The 16,583-nt window shown below is 40.8% G+C and overlaps 2 protein-coding genes across 2 annotated transcripts in view; both read left to right on the forward strand.

Annotated features, from left to right (window-relative positions):
- Positions 1–16,583, forward strand: part of myo15b (myosin XVB) — an 83,554-nt gene that overhangs the window by 59,395 nt on the left and 7,576 nt on the right. Inside the window, exons 50-58 of the mRNA XM_078163656.1 lie at positions 537–655; positions 3,219–3,334; positions 4,205–4,346; positions 4,655–4,766; positions 5,308–5,602; positions 5,695–5,758; positions 14,577–14,649; positions 14,740–14,816; positions 14,968–15,044. Coding sequence (XP_078019782.1) covers positions 537–655; positions 3,219–3,334; positions 4,205–4,346; positions 4,655–4,766; positions 5,308–5,602; positions 5,695–5,758; positions 14,577–14,649; positions 14,740–14,816; positions 14,968–15,044 — 1,075 coding nt within the window. The remainder of the gene's footprint in view (positions 1–536; positions 656–3,218; positions 3,335–4,204; positions 4,347–4,654; positions 4,767–5,307; positions 5,603–5,694; positions 5,759–14,576; positions 14,650–14,739; positions 14,817–14,967; positions 15,045–16,583) is intronic.
- LOC144459386 (uncharacterized) lies at positions 5,765–14,193 on the forward strand. Its single transcript, XM_078163258.1, has 2 exons — positions 5,765–8,777; positions 10,484–14,193. Exons 1-2 carry the CDS (start codon positions 8,697–8,699, stop codon positions 12,353–12,355), a joined length of 1,953 nt encoding a protein of 650 aa, XP_078019384.1. The 5' UTR covers positions 5,765–8,696; the 3' UTR covers positions 12,356–14,193.

The following is a 16,583-nucleotide window of genomic DNA, read 5'->3' on the forward strand; positions in this document are numbered from 1 at the left end:
AAGACAAGACATGAAACATGAGGGAGAAAATAAAATACTTAACAAACAGTGGAACATGACAGCAAGTTATTCACATTCATTTAGTCCATATAAGAGTCCTCAGATCAAAAGAATCAAAAGTGTTTTTCAATAAAAAAAGAAACTAATCCAAGTTGTGAGTATTGTTTTAACAGGATAAAGTAGTGTTGTGTCAGTATGCCAGGAGCTGTAATGCTCAAGTGCTGTAAATCTCACTGATGTGCTGTCTGTTGGGACTAGATCAATGATTTATAATTTATCTGAAGCCTAATTTCTATACAAGTAATAATCATACTTGTTTATGTTAACAATTTTATTATATTTCCAATATTTGTTGATTAACAGTTTTGTGAGAAAGCAATTAAAGGCCTGTCCCAAATATAAGCAAAAAACGACCCAGGCTATTAATTGAAGTTTTATCGCACTCACTGATTCACTGAATTTAAACTGCGTCATTTATCATTTGTTTCTGCATTAGTTTGCTGACCATTATCACATTCTTCTCATTTGTGCTTTAGCTAATTTCAATGTGGGAATGACTATAAGCACCATCCAGAATGACAATATGAAGAAGAGGATTGTCATTGCCGCTCGAGACAACTGGGAAAACTACTTTACCCGCCTGTTCCCTGTGAAGGTAAGCATGACAAAAAGAGTCATGGCAAAGTTGGAGATAATGTTGAGTGTAAAGCATGAGTATCCATTGTTTTATGATGTTACATGACAGGTAGAGCTAGTTATCATTAATAAAATGATGATACCAGTAGCCTTAAAGCAATACCAATACCAATAGAGTACCTAATTTGATACCCATCACATGAATGGAAGCATTCAGTTGCAAAAATTGCCACTACCACACCTCCCCATCCAAATGATTTAGACACAAATGCATTTTAAAAATGCTCACAACACCGCTGCGTCAATCAATTAGTTAGTTTGTGTTATTATGTGACTTGAGTATCTCAAGTACCCCTTTAAAACACCAACGTCACACAAAAACACAAACTCTCCCTTTCAGTTCAGCTCACCATTGGAAAGGGCTGTCAGTTTGGGAAGCACTGAGCATACAACTGGATCTATCTGAATCTGACTGAGGCTCAGACATGTATGGCTTTCTCAAGCAGAAAGAGTACATCTGCTTCCACTCCCTTTTCAGAGTTTTTCAACTACTATGTGGGAAAACCATGTTAAATTAAATATTAGTACATACTTTAAAATGTGTCTGGAGGGGGACTTTAAACAATATCATGTCTCACCATCCTCTGACTGGTGGGCTTTTCACTCTGACTTTGAGTGTGGCTATTTTGAACTAACCTGTTCACCAGGAAATGAACCTGGGAGTCCCTCATTATTGTTCCCTGTGAAGTAATCTACCTCACCCCATTCAGAGCGATATGACTGGCTAGCCAAGCAGCAGCTTCTTAAGGCTGGAAAACGAACCTAACACAGAAGTGCTAAAAACTGCAGTTCTTCAAATGGCCACTTGGGACTGGCTTCAGAAGCCAGTCAATCCCCATAAACCCCCATGTTAAATGCCCAACTTTACAGTGAAAAAAAACAGTTTTGATCTCTATAGCTAATTTCAAAATTCATGACAAGTGGACGGGGGTGAATTTTTTGATAACTCACCAGTTTTCATTTTATTAAGGCTTATAGTTATAAACAGCTTGTTAGTCAGATCCACCCCTCGCTCCTCCACAGCTCCAGCCTGTTGCCTAAATAGGGTCAATTCTGACTCCCAAAAAACCCCCCAAGATGTGTACAAATGGTCATTTGAGGGGTAAAGTATTACTTTAAGGGTATCAAGTACTGATACACTGCCCGAATGGTAGAGCAAGGTAAGGCGGTTTTATTTATAAAACTAAATTCAAACACAGTGGCAATTCATAGTGCTTTTTACAGGAAAAGAAAAGCATTAAAACAACAGTCAAAAACAGTGAGCAATGAAAACCAGATTGACATTAATTATGACGGTATTAAATGAGACTTAGGCAAAATAAATGAAATACAGCCAAGGAAAAGGAGAACAGCAGTTTTTCATTCAGAAAGTGGTTCGGGTTGGGGCACAATTGAGACCAGCAGGCATTCTGAAATTGTTGTTCCCATTAATCATCTAGACACAAAAACATGTGAAAATTTGGTCCAGGTTGAGTAATACAGAAGCTACCCTTTAAAGATACACTTGAGGCAAAAATTATGTAAAACTTACTCACACATCGGGGTGTCAGTGGCTTAGTAGATAGAGCAGCTGCCCCATGTACAAGGCTGTTGCCGCAGTGGCCCGGGTTCAATTCCAGCCTGTGGCCCTTTGCTGCATGTCACTCCCTCTCTCTCTCTCCCCCCTTCACACTTCACTTTCCTATGCCCCCAAAAAATATCTTAAAAAAAACCAACAACTTACTCACATATCCTCCTGAGACCATGTGTCCTCATTTGAGGACATTACATTTTGGCTTTACTGGACCTTAAACTTCATCCTTCTTAACTTAGACCTGTTGTCCTTGTTTGTGGCCACTTTTTTGTGCCATCCAGTGGCAGCAAAACCACAATATACTAATCCATGTAAAAACAAGATGGCAGCCATCTCTGCCACGTCAGTCTGCAGCTGGTCTTGACACAAAAGGTCCAAAACCTGATCTCATTCTATGGTTGAGACTTGTTTATTTATGATTAAAAACAATTGCAGTTTGATATAGCAACAAATTTGACCAATTTTAGCAACAGTAACAAGCTAAGACATTAATTAGAAAGAACTCGTTTGAAGACATTGGGACTTTATCATCGTCTCATTTGAGGATATTGGGACTTTAAAATCGTTGACAACATTAAGGTTTTTATACTTAACAGGTCTTCTGATCCCAAATAGCTAAGAGAAATTAAAAATGCATACCAAACAACAGTTCGGGTCTCAGGAGGATACTGTGTCTCATGGGTTCCTCTAGATGTTTGTGAGAACAATTCCTTATTGTGTAAATTCTAAAAGTGAAGGTTCATCTCATTTAAGTTAACAGTGAACCTCACAGTATCTTTATGTAATAAAAACAAATGCTCACAGGGTTGAAATTAAATTGCATGGTGCTGCAGAACATACAGTATTTTCAGGGGTATACCAGAAGTCTAGCATTAAGGGCATTAGTTGATGGCGAACCACTAAACACTTATTAATATTTACAAGCATCTCCTCTGTGTGTGTGTTGCAGCCAGACACTGGGGATTCTCAGGTCTTGGGTGTGTGTCATCGTGGCATTCGTCTCCTGAAGATGGTCAGAGCATCAGGCATCAACCCCAAACACCTGCGTCCACTCAGAAGCTACAGGTAAATATGCAGCCTGCATAGACAAACACAGCCGAAACTACGTCCAGTCACTTCTCTGTTTCATCCATGTTTCCACATAAAGTGTCTCAAGTTTTATCTCCAAGACAGGAAGTTAGCTAGCTAGTTTTTATTTCTGTGTAAATAAAAAATATTGGGCCCATCCTCAATGCAATTAAAAAACATGAGCCTGGATTACGAAGTGGGCCCCAAGTGTCCCCCAAGGCCCCAGAACTCAAGGGTCCCTGAGAGCTCAAGTGTTAAGATGCCAGTATGTTCCATCAGAGCTGCTTGCCAGACAGTCAAATGGCTTTAAAAAAAACCCCACACACATTTGCAACATCGAGTTTAGAGGATGGCAGTGTTCAACAATATCTGTAACTTTCAATCCAAAAGTCATGCCAGAGTCACACAGTGAAGTTGGCTGTGTGGAGGACAGAAAGTTCACAGTATTTGAAGTAATCTCTCAAGCTCTCTTTATATATGTTGCACTCATATAAAAAGTGACAGAAATAATTGTGTAACACTATGAATCTCTTCCAGGACAGACTGTCTGAAAATGTGCACCATTATCCCCATATTCAAAGTCCCATCCACTTAAAAATTTGTTTTTCTTCTATTTCTGTGCCCTCAAATATCTTACCTTAACTATACTGACGCATCTGTGCAAAGTCCATGTTGAATCTTCCTTGGGCAAGATACTAAACCCCGAAATGCTTCCAGTGGCTGTGTCGTTGGTGTTTGAGTACATGTGATTATTTAAACTGAGTAGCAGGTGGCATGAATGTGACATGTGGTTTAAAATTGCTATCTGAATCACTCCCAGCTCATGTTTCTCACACAGATTGTTAAATCAGGTCTGCATGAATGTAGTTTTGCAGAATTGCTGTCAGTTGAGCTCCAGGGTGCAGACAAAGTGGAGCTGGAGCTGAAGAATGAGAAGTTGGTGCTGCAGTCTTCCAGAGCTCCTCAGATGACTGCCATGATCCGATTCTTCCTCCAGGAGCTCACCAGGGTACTTACTCACATTTTAATCCTCATCATTCATTTCATCATCTTTCTTTTTGATGCTTTGTAGCCAGTGGTGTAGTGGTAGTTGATAAGGTGGGTGTACTACTAGGTAGATGGGTAGGTTACCAAGGAGGAAGTGGGTTTACTCTCCTGTACACTCCAATGGCTTTTCTGTAAACAGCCAGAAAAAGAGGAGTTAACCTGTGTATGCCCTCCACAATGGCACTATTTGTAGCATCTTTTGACCATATGAGCCCTAAAACTTTTAGCCCACATGTCACAATTCTGGACATCTTTCTTCCTGCTCTCTAGGACTCAGGCCATGTGGTTGCCCTGAAGAGTTACATGACAGATGACAAAAGTCTACTCAGCTTCAGTAAGGGTGATGTCATCAAACTGCTGCCAATGGAAGGACAACAGGCAGGTAAGGTCATTATTTGGATGCCAGACATGCCTATCCCAAACCCTTGAAGGGATTGTAAACCAGATATCAAAGTACATATTTTTCCTCTTACCTGTAGTGCTATTTATCATTGTAGATTGTTTTGGTGTGAGTCGCTGAGTGTTTGAGATATCAGCTGTAGAGATGTTTGCCTTCTCCCCAATATAACGGAACTAGATGCTGGCTAGACACTCAGCTTGTGGTGCTCAAAGCACCAAAAATACATTTGAAAAACTCAACAGCAATGTCTCCTTTTATTTATCTCTATTTTATTTTATTTAATTACTATTATTATTATTTTTTAAATTATTTTCTTTTTTTTGGTGCTTTGAGCACCACAAGGCGAGTGTCATCTAGTTCCTTTATATTGAAAAGAAGGCTGACATCTCTACAGCCGATATCTCCAACACTCAGCAACTCACACCAAAACAACCTAGATTGATAAACAGCACTACAGGTGAGAGGAAAAATGTGTTTAATGCATATCTAAAAAGAACAAACACTTTTGTGTGTGTTCCACCAGGCTGGTGTTTTGGCACCTTGGGAGGGCGTTCTGGTCTTTTCCCAGAGGACTTCACCCAGCCCTCTGCTGCCCCAGACTACCACTGTCTACACCTTGACCGAAGAGATGACAGGAGGAAAAGCATGAGGGGTGCTACATCTGTCAGTGCATCCAAGGGCCCGTCTCCAGGTCCCATCAGCAAAGAGGCCACAGTCCCCGGATCAGGCCAGAGGTCAGGCCAAGCCTCAATTCAGGGCTCAGTCCATGAGTTGGAGATCCTGTCGGGTATGACCGAGTTTGCCATCAAGTACTTCAGGTATGATAGCAGAATGATGACTATTATTGTTGACTATGTTCAGATGATTTGGGCTCATAATGCATTGTGCTTCCTTTATTTGTTTATTTAAGAGTGGGGACCACAGGTCTGCCAGCAAGTGGAAGGAATTTTTCAGAGGCAGTTCAACACACAGAGGTAAGACTGTACAATCCCTCTGACATCATATCTCATGGTTTGTTTTTGATTATAGTACAGTTATCAAACATAGAAACACCTGTATCCATGTACAATAAGCCTCTATATTGTAAAATCCCTGGGGTCCGTTTCACAAAGCAGGTTTAGTGAAAACTCAGAGTCTGTTAACCCTGAAATGAGGGAAACTCTGAGTTTTCCGTTTCAAAAAGGGAGGTAACTCAAACCAGAGAAAGAGGGGTAACTCTAGCCTGTTTCAGAGAGAGAGGTAACTTAAGCTCTCGGTCAGTTACTGTAGTAACAGACTCTATGAACCTAACCTGGTCGGGACCAGGTTTTTCTCAATGAACCTCGAGTGTCTCTGTCTCCGCCCTCTTTCAGAGCCACACACTCCATTTGATTTCCTCATTCATTCAGTCAGCAGGCGAGTTTTGGCGTAGCCTAGTTCTGCCATCTGTCATTTTAAAAAATTAGAGTCAGTATATTACAAGTCCATTAGGCACAGTAGGTGGCGACTTTTTTCACTAACATGGCATGTCCTTTTGATAACAATCCCGTGGATTAAGGTGCAGCATTACTGCGCAGAGAATTAAATATTCGTCGGGAGATGGTTATCAGACCGTGCATAGATGTTTTAGCATTTCCACACAATTATCTTTTTGAGCTGTACCGTTTCACGTCACAGTCCATCATCTACATACACAACCTAATCCGTCCTTACATTTGCAACATTACCAATCGTAGTCATGCTCTCACATCCCAGCAGATATTGTGTGTTGCGCTGTGTTTCTTTGCAAATGGAAGTTTTTTGTACAGTGTCGGAGATGCTGAGCACTTGAGTAAGGCAACTGTATGCAGGGCGGTCAGAAAAGTATACTCGTTTTACGGGCATCTGCCTTCTTTCTGTTGGCTGAGTAGAAGTCTGTGTTAGTTTAAATAGGCTTAATTATTTAACAGAACATGATATAGATGAGAAGACATTTATGTGTGTGAAAACAGCATTATGTTGGGGATAAAACAACTGCACAGTCAAACAGCCACTTAATATTTACTTTACAATGTAAAACATGATCAAAATGAGGTAGCCCCATGAGATTATGCTGAGGTCTTACCTGTTTGAACAATGTTTTTATATTTCATCCTAAACTGCTGCCAAGTGCGCTTCTCCCCTGCGGGATTGCACCTAAATGAAATAAATTAATAGGCTACCATTCAAGCAGTATTCCCCTGTAATATTATTGTGATTGCAAAGGACTACATTTAAACTTACGCACTGACTCGAGCAGCAATGTTCTCCCACGCCGTCTCCCTCTCTTTTGCAGCTGCAGCGGTGTCGCACTTCTTTTTGAAAACGTGTGCAAACTCGCCATATGAGCGTATTAAGATTTCTAATTCTTGTGGGGTGAAAAACGCAGCCCTGCTCTTCCCCGTTGCCACGGTGACTCGTCGAATCAGGGCTCCACTGGTGCTGGCTTTTATACTTGTGGTGCACGCGCTTAACTCCAGGTGAAACTACTCCGAGTTGATTAAACTGATTCAAATCAGCTGTTCTGGAACCGGAAACTCAGAGTTTCCTATCTCAGAGTAGATCAACTCAGAGTTCAGGTTTAGACTCAGAGTTTGTTGAACCTGCTTTGTGAAACGGACCCCAGGTCAACTCACAATCACATGTTTTTCTGGAGGAAAAAAATGTCCAACTGCTGTTGTGAATACCGTTGATATCGGGATTGCATCATTGCAGAAACGCAGTGCCCACTGTCTGGTCTCCCACCAGGTTAACACTTTTAGCTCTGTCAGCACTGTTTCTGCTATTAGCACTGTTTCTGTTGTTAGCACCGTTAACTGCCAGTCACTGGTTTAGCCACCTCTGTGTCGAGAACTGTGTGCAGACAATCATAGGCGTCATTTAGGTATGGCGAGGTATGGCATATGCCATTGTTCGCCACTTCGCTCCTCCGCGAGTTATGAGTTATGTGAGTTACCGTATATTTCCAAATAGTCACCCGGTGGCAAATAGCCGCCGGGCACCTAATAGCCGCCGGGGGTTTGACCCCATTTTGCATATTAAACGCCTGTCTGATTAAACATTCGGGCGATTATTTCCTCATTCATTGCCTCATGGCTGTCCCTCCTTGAGGGACTGTTTGCGCTTTTACGCACGGGTTGGTGGTGAAGTGGTGCACATGACTCGTGCTACGGACGGACGGACAGACGGACGGACAGACAGTCACGTATCTAAAACAGGTAATACATCTGGCGGCTACATCTTTCCCACATCAAATATCCGTGATCGCCTTGACCCGCGTGCGTAAAAGCGCACACAATTCCATGTCCTCTCACCGTGGATGCTGTGATTTGATGGCCCGGTACTCATTGTAGCCCACTCTTATAAGACCCAATAATAATAATGATAAGTTATTGTGGACCTATATGCCATGCGTTTTAATAAAATTACCAGAGGAGTTCGCTAAAAAACAGGTAATGTCAGCCTGAATTACTCTCGTGCGTCCCCGGTGAAAATTGCTGACGTGCATGGGGAATACAGCTTCTACAGGCTCGCCATAGCTTACTGTCAGGACTCAGGGACCAGAATTCGGGATGGCGGACCGTCGGGATGGCGATATTTCGGTGTGGCGGCCTGTAACTGTTGGTTAAATGGCCCGTTCGGTTGGTATTTGGATAACTGGGGCTTTACTGGTATAATGCAATAGCACCACCCAGCGGTGAAACCCGTGTACACGAAAAAAAATGACTCACTCTAAATGTTTAGAGATTTTTGTACACGAACTCACCCCTACATTATAGGGTGAATTCGCCTAATGTGGGACACTGCCTAATGTGGGACACTTAAGCTTAAGCAGGTATAGGTCTTCCCCTAGCAAAAGAAAGTTAATGTAACTGTGGGCTCACACAAGCTGTGATATCACATGATCAAAATCACATGACATCTGAAATGTCCAATCATAGATTGGGGCGGGGCAGCCCTCAAACAGGAAGCACTCTGTGTGAAGACCACCAAGAGGTTAGTGACATAGTGTTCAAACAAAGTTGATATTAAGGACATACAGTACAGGCCAAAAGTTTGGACACACCTTCTCATTCAATGCGTTTTCTTTATTTTCATGACTATTTACATTGTAGATTCTCGCTGAAGGCATCAAAACTATGAATGAACACATGTGGAGTTATGTACTTAAAAAAAGGTGAAATAACTGAAAACATGTTTTATATTCTAGTTTCTTCAAAATAGCCACCCTTTGCTCTGATTACTGCTTTGCACACTCTTGGCATTCTCTCCATGAGCTTCAAGAGGTAGTCACCTGAAATGCTTTCCACTTCACAGGTGTGCCTTATCAGGGTTAATTAGTGGAATTTCTTGCTTTATCAATGGGGTTGGGACCATCAGTTGTGTTGTGCAGAAGTCAGGTTAATACACAGCCGACAGCCCTATTGGACAACTGTTAAAATTCATATTATGGCAAGAACCAATCAGCTAACTAAAGAAAAACGAGTGGCCATCATTACTTTAAGAAATGAAGGTCAGTCAGTCCGGAAAATTGCAAAAACTTTAAATGTGTCCCCAAGTGGAGTCGCAAAAACCATCAAGCGCTACAACGAAACTGGCACACATGAGGACCGACCCAGGAAAGGAAGACCAAGAGTCACCTCTGCTTCTGAGGATAAGTTCATCCGAGTCACCAGCCTCAGAAATCGCAAGTTAACAGCAGCTCAGATCAGAGTTTTTGCAATTTTCCGGACTGACTGACCTTCATTTCTTAAAGTAATGATGGCCACTCGTTTTTCTTTAGTTAGCTGATTGGTTCTTGCCATAATATGAATTTTAACAGTTGTCCAATAGGGCTGTCGGCTGTGTATTAACCTGACTTCTGCACAACACAACTGATGGTCCCAACCCCATTGATAAAGCAAGAAATTCCACTAATTAACCCTGATAAGGCACACCTGTGAAGTGGAAAGCATTTCAGGTGACTACCTCTTGAAGCTCATGGAGAGAATGCCAAGAGTGTGCAAAGCAGTAATCAGAGCAAAGGGTGGCTATTTTGAAGAAACTAGAATATAAAACATGTTTTCAGTTATTTCACCTTTTTTTGTTAAGTACATAACTCCACATGTGTTCATTCATAGTTTTGATGCCTTCAGTGAGAATCTACAATGTAAATAGTCATGAAAATAAAGAAAACACATTGAATGAGAAGGTGTGTCCAAACTTTTGGCCTGTACTGTACATTTCTTAAAGAAACAACAATATTGCTAATTGTTTATCAGAATGTGTTTATAACATGTTTAGGCATCAGAAAATATCCTATGTGGTGTAAATATTCTCAATATTTAGAATTTCAATCAAAAATTCCTACTGTCCCACTTTAGGGAACATGTCTCCCTAAAGTGGGACAGCATGGTTTGCCTAATGTGGGACAGCTCCAAATGTGCTTCTGTTAGGCAAGACTATGTGTAGTTGAATATACTGAGCAATAGCAATGGTTGTTTACATGATTTTATTGTTATAATGCATTATTTTGGATATTTTAAATAAAGAGCAAACTTTTTTCAATAACTGGGAGTTGCTGTATCATTGTATCAAATGCTAAAATAGTTTAGGAGTTTTTTGTTTCTAACTATTGACGTTTTTTTATAATGTTCATGATAAATGTTTAAGTTCAGAGGTTAGCACAGCATCATTGATTAATTAAATCAAATGCATTTCAGACCACAATGGCAAAGGCGAGTAAGGCAGGGAGACGAAACAAGGGCAGGAAAGAAAGAAGGGAAAGAAAGCTCAACCAGTGGAGAGAAGACAGAATGACGGGAGCCATAGCAGAGTTCAGAGAGATTGCTGAGGCTGGTGGAGTCCCACAGCTGAGGTTGCTGGCCAGGGCCTGGAATGTCCCAAAATCCACACTACAACGCAGGATTAAAGGTGATGGGAACCATCATCATACCATTGGTAGAAAACCAAGGATATCCTCTGAGGATGAAGCAGAACTAGCGCAGCTTGTGGCAACACTAGGAAAGCGTGGATTCCCCCTAAGAATGAGAGAAATCCAAAAGTTAGCCTACCAATTCGCAGAGAAAAAAGGCATAAAGGGTTTCAGTGATGTTGCGAAGAAGGCAGGCTACAAATGGTTCCAGGGATTTTTAAAACGAAATAAACATCTTAGTATAAGGAAACCAGAGGGACTCTCTGCTGCAAGAGCAGCAGGGTTCAACCCCACCGTGGTCAAGAAGTGGTTTGAAACCTACGTAGAAATGGTTCAGACGCTTGGTTTGGAAAATGCCCCAGACCACGTCTGGAACTGTGACGAAACAGGGCTCCAGGATCACTTCCTGTCAACCAGGGTGGTTGCAGAGGTTGGGACACCCTGTTTTGAGGTCACTGGTGGTGAAAAAGGAACAACAACAACATGTCTGGCCAGCATCAATGCTGCTGGTGGGTATGGACCCACAATGATCATTTTCAAAGGTAAAAGGATGAAGGCAGAGTGGGTCTTTGGGGCTCCAAAGAACACATTTGTGAGGATGTCCGATAATGGGTGGATTAATGCTGACTTGTTCACAGAGTGGGGGAAGTGTTTTCTGAGAAGCCTTCCAAAAGACAACTCACGTCCTCATCTGCTCCTTCTTGACAGTCATGCCTCTCACACCTACAACATTGACTTTCTGAATATGATGAGAGAGAACAATGTTTATGTATTTAGCCTGCCTCCTCACACAACTCACTATCTCCAGCCAGCAGACAGAGCTCTGTTCAAGAGCTTGAAACACTACTGGAAGCCTGAGGGTCGCACAGTCACCAGGGAGAATGGAGGGAAACGGCTTGACAGGGCATTGTTCATGCCACTGTTTTCTAAGGCCTGGGAGAGGGCAGCTACATCATCAAATGCCCAAGCTGGCTTTCGGGGGTCTGGGATATATCCATTCAACCCAGCTAAGATTGATGACAGTCTTTTCAGCCCATCTCTTACAAGTGAGCGGTCTATCCAAGAGGCCCCAGTGGATCCAGTCATCCCTGCACCAGGAACCTCCACATGCCATGCCTCACATGATAATGGCAATGATGATGAGGATTTCTCCATTCCACTTGAATGGAACCTCCAGCAGAGTCTGTACCACCCTCTGCATGATGCTGTTCAGCCAGCCATCTCCACTCCTCAGTCCTCTCCACCCCACCTTCTTGCATCTTCTAGTGAAGCCCCATCATCTGTGGCACAGGAGGTTGAAGTGATGGCGCAGCCTGAAGTCTCCTTTCAATCTCTTATCAAACTACCAGTCAGAGAACGGGCAAGCACCAGCCGCCAGAGGGTAAAACCTCCTCCCTACAATTTGACAAGTGAGGATCACTTCTCTTTTGTAAGAGAGAAAGAGGGGAAGAAAAAGGGGAGTAAGCAAAAACCAAGGGAGAAGAAAACAAGACAAGGGAGAGAGGAAGCTTGTTCAAACTGTAAGCACTCATACGGGGACAGAAATGATCCAAGGTCCACAGAGGAGTGGCTTTCCTGTGCAGTTTGCTCCCAGTGGTTCCATCAGAGCTGTGCAGAAGATAATGGAGTAATTGATGATGATGACTCCTTCATGTGTTAAGACTGCTTGTTTCATGGAATATGATCTGTTGTTACTTTTTCTGCAGATTGTTTTGTTGTTATTCAGTCGAATGCAGGCTAACAAATTCTTATTATGGTTGTAGGCTATGTAGGCTATTCTGTGCACAGCAGTTTCATGATTTTCTAGGTGAATTTTTAGAAGACTGTAATTGTGCAGTTTGCTCCCAGTGGTTCCATGAGAGCTGTGCAGAAGATAATGGAGTAATTGATGATGATGACTCCTTCACATGTAAAGACTTCAGGAAATGTGATCAGTTGTTATTTTTCTACAGGTTGTTTTTATTGTTGTCTGATGTAGACTACCAAGTTCTTGTCATGGTTGTATAAGCTATTCTGTGCACAACAGTTTCATGATTTTTTAGATGATGATTCCTTCACATGTAAAGATTGCTGGTTTCATGAAATATGATATTTTTTCTGCAGGTTGTTTTTATACACAGTCTGATGTTTTCTGCAGGTTGTTTTTATACACTGTCTGATGTAGGCTACCAAGTTTCATGATTTTTTGGATGAATTTCTATAAGATAAACGGCGTGTAGGCTACTTTGAAATAAAACATGGAGCACTATTACAACCCTATCAATTTTCTTTGCTGTTGTTTGTTTTACCATTAACAGCAATAACCTTAAAGGTTATATTAGTAAACAGACACGTTTGAAAATTAGCATTTATTAGCCTATGTGAATTAAGGTGACTTTTAAACACACCTTTCAGTGTCCCACATTAGGGAAATGACTGTCCCACATTAGGAAATGCTGATTGCCCGAGACAACTTGGCAATCAGAATTTTGATATGTATAGCATTTCTTTTAGGAATGTAATATCAGTATTTTTTCTTTTAATTTTATTAGATAACAACCCAGGGATTTCAGAATGGTACTGGATGTATATTGAAAGTGTTTGCTTCATATCGCAATATAGACCAGAAGTCTGAATTGTAAAAAATGTCCCACATTAGGCGAATTCACCCTACAGTATTTTTGCACTAAAGCCGCCTGGTTCTTTTAAACGCCTGGGGTCAAAATCGATTTTGTGAAATAAACGCCCGGGCTACTATTTGGAAAAATACGGTATCTATGTGTTGTAAGCATTTTGCTCTGCTGCTGTAGACAGCCTGTCTAAATGATGTCTTGAAGCCTGTCTGATTGTATGTGGGGTTTTTTGTATGTGGGGTTTTTTCTTCATGTCGGCATGTTAAGCTTGTATTTTTGATACAGTTTTGTACCAAATTGGCCTTTGTTTTACTGTGTTTCATACACCGGACGCCTTGGTTATCTTCTAGAAATGAGCTTGTAATTAATTTATTTTCTTTATTTTCTGTGAAGTTAAACACATGACTAATGATAATTAAACGTCCGCTCGCTGTCTGTAGTGCTGAAATATGCGCCGAAATAGGTCCGATGTTTTCACTGCTCTCACCAAGTCGTGCATTACATGCAGACATAAGGTAGCCTATTATGAATGTGAGAAACAGCTTCATGTCCTTTGAAACAGTTTTCAGTAGCATAGTATGTACTTCTGACAGGTCAAAGACCAAAGTGAAGTTTTATTTAAGTTCATATTTTTGAAACTCCATCATCAGTAGCTCTGTGACATCATGTCATATTGCCATACCTTAGCTTTTGCTGAAATGACGCCCCTGCAGACAATCCTGTCCCAGAGTGTGAATAGATATGCTCTGAATGTCACATACAGCTCCTTTAAATTGCAGATTGTCCCACAAAACCTACGTTGAAATAAGTTTTATGAAAGGGTCAGAGGTCATTACATTGAGAAGGCATCAGTATTCCTATGTTTTGTTTACAAGGCTATATTACCCACAAGTAAGTTGTCAAGATATTTAAAGGTACAGTGTGTAATTCTTATAATAGTTGATTGTTAAGTCTCATTCCCAGGTGGCTAAATACTGACACTTTGGGTTGGTGGTTTGATCCGACTACCAACCTAAGGCTTGCAGTATTTGATGATCTGGGAATGAGACTTAAAAATCAACTGGCTTTCTTCAGAATTGCATTCTGAACCTTTAACATAATTGGTTAAGATTTAAGTGAACAACTATGTCCACAGATGAGTCAGTTGTCTTGATTGGATAGAAAAACATGTAATTTGTTCTCAGGTCTATTGTAATATAGATCTTGATGTCAATGGGACTTCCTGAATAAATACAACTCAGCTAACTGCATTGTGTTTTGCTCATCCAGAGTCTCATACAGGAGTCCTTAATTCTCTACAATGATCCTGAAATCAGTGATTTATCTGTCCAGTGCTTCATGAGTGAGTACATCCACACTAACCATACTAATACACACTGAGACCTCTGTTACTCTGTTCTACTATCATCCTCCTGTTTATCTGTCCCTCCAGACCTGATGCAGTTCATGGGTGACATGCCAATGAAGAAGAATAACACCCAGTCAGACTGCCTGAGCGACATCTTACTGGTCAGTTAACATTCAAACAGCGGATCTAATGAACTGCATTGATATTATGGTTAGAGTTAGAGTTTCCTTGAACCTCTGAGTGTCACAGACTTCAAAAAGACTTTGATTGGATTTAATGAAGAGTGTCTTTGTTCTGTTATGTTCTGTTCAGTTAGGGAATGAGAAGGAGCTGCTGAGAGATGAAATCTACTGCCAGGTCATCAAGCAAACCACCAACAACCCAACAAAGTTAGCCTGTCATTTATTAAAGTTTTGATAACATTACAATACATGGTAATACAGAGAATTTTGGGGGGGGGGGGGGGGGGATTTGTGATTTAATTTTTATGCTAAAACAAATTAAATAGGTTTGAAATATGTCATTGCATATATTTATCCGCTTGGATTTGCCTCTGTGCTGAACTCCAAAATTACCAGCATATGACTGTGTGTGAATGGGTGAATATAGCATATACTATAAAAGCGCATTTATTTTTCAGAAAATTAGATAGGTGCTATATAAATGCAAGTACATTTACAATAGTGGAGTATTTAGCACTTAAAGAGACACACATTTTTCTCTGGAGTTGGTTGAGACCAAAATAGAGATAAACTCCAGCTGGCTCCAGATGTCAACATGACGTCAGAAAAACATTGGATTCTTACGTTGGACAAACGTTAAATTTTGGTTGGCAACATTTTAAATGTCTAGGCGCTAGAATTTCACGTTGTGTGAACAGTATTATGTCTTGCAGATGTTGGCTTTTGTTCTCCATACTGTACGACTAAATGTCCTTATTCTACATCAAGATGACATTGGCTTGAGACACTTGGGAGGCATATTTTGTTTACTTAACGACACAGCTTAAAACCAACAAAATATCAACATCATCATTCTTCAATACTCTGTGTCAAATTGACATTGGCATTAGACGTTGTCCTGACTTTGAGTTTTGGTCACCTGACATTATAGCCTAAAGTCAACCAAATATCAACATCTAATGATGTTTGTTGACCAGCTGGGAAAGAACTGAATATTGAACTTAAATGGGTCAAGTGGACGCGACATCTCAGGAATGACTCAACAGAATTTCTTTGAATTTGGCACAAATGTCCACTTGGACTCAAGGATGCGCTGATTAGATGTTGGTGGCAAAAGGTCAAAGGTCAAGGTCAATGTGTCCAGGTCTGCCCCATTTTCGTTAATGTAATATCTCAAGAACACCTTGAGAGAATTTCTTCAAATTGCCCACAAATGTCCACTTGGACTCAATGATTAACAGATTAGATTTTGGGGGTCAAAGGTCACTGTGACCTTAAGAATCCGGCCATTAGTCAATTTGGCCATTAGTCAATAATTCATATTATTACAACAAAATTTCACACAAATGTCTAAACGGGTAAAATGATGACATTTTATACCCAAAATGTCAAAGGTCAACTTCACTGTGACATCATAATGTTCTGCAAAAACACTTTCCTGAACAATTTTCAACTCTGTTACTCAGGAACAGAAGGGGATATATTTGGACAGATACTGAATTGGTGACACTAATCTTGGATGTACACCTTGAAACCAAGCTGATTGTATACATCTTCAGTTCTGCCGGATTAAAGATGTGTGAAGCATCCACATTTTAGAATATGCAGCTTATTTGCAGCAACATCCTTATTTGAAGCAATGTCAACTGTCATGGTTACAACTGCAACTTGACTGGTTCACAGAGGCATACAACAGCGAGGCAGTAGTTCAAGTTTGCTAAGGTCTTTATTTGTGGAAAATGTATA

This window comes from Epinephelus lanceolatus, chromosome 21 (assembly GCF_041903045.1).
Source record: "Epinephelus lanceolatus isolate andai-2023 chromosome 21, ASM4190304v1, whole genome shotgun sequence".
NCBI lineage: Eukaryota > Metazoa > Chordata > Actinopteri > Perciformes > Serranidae > Epinephelus > Epinephelus lanceolatus.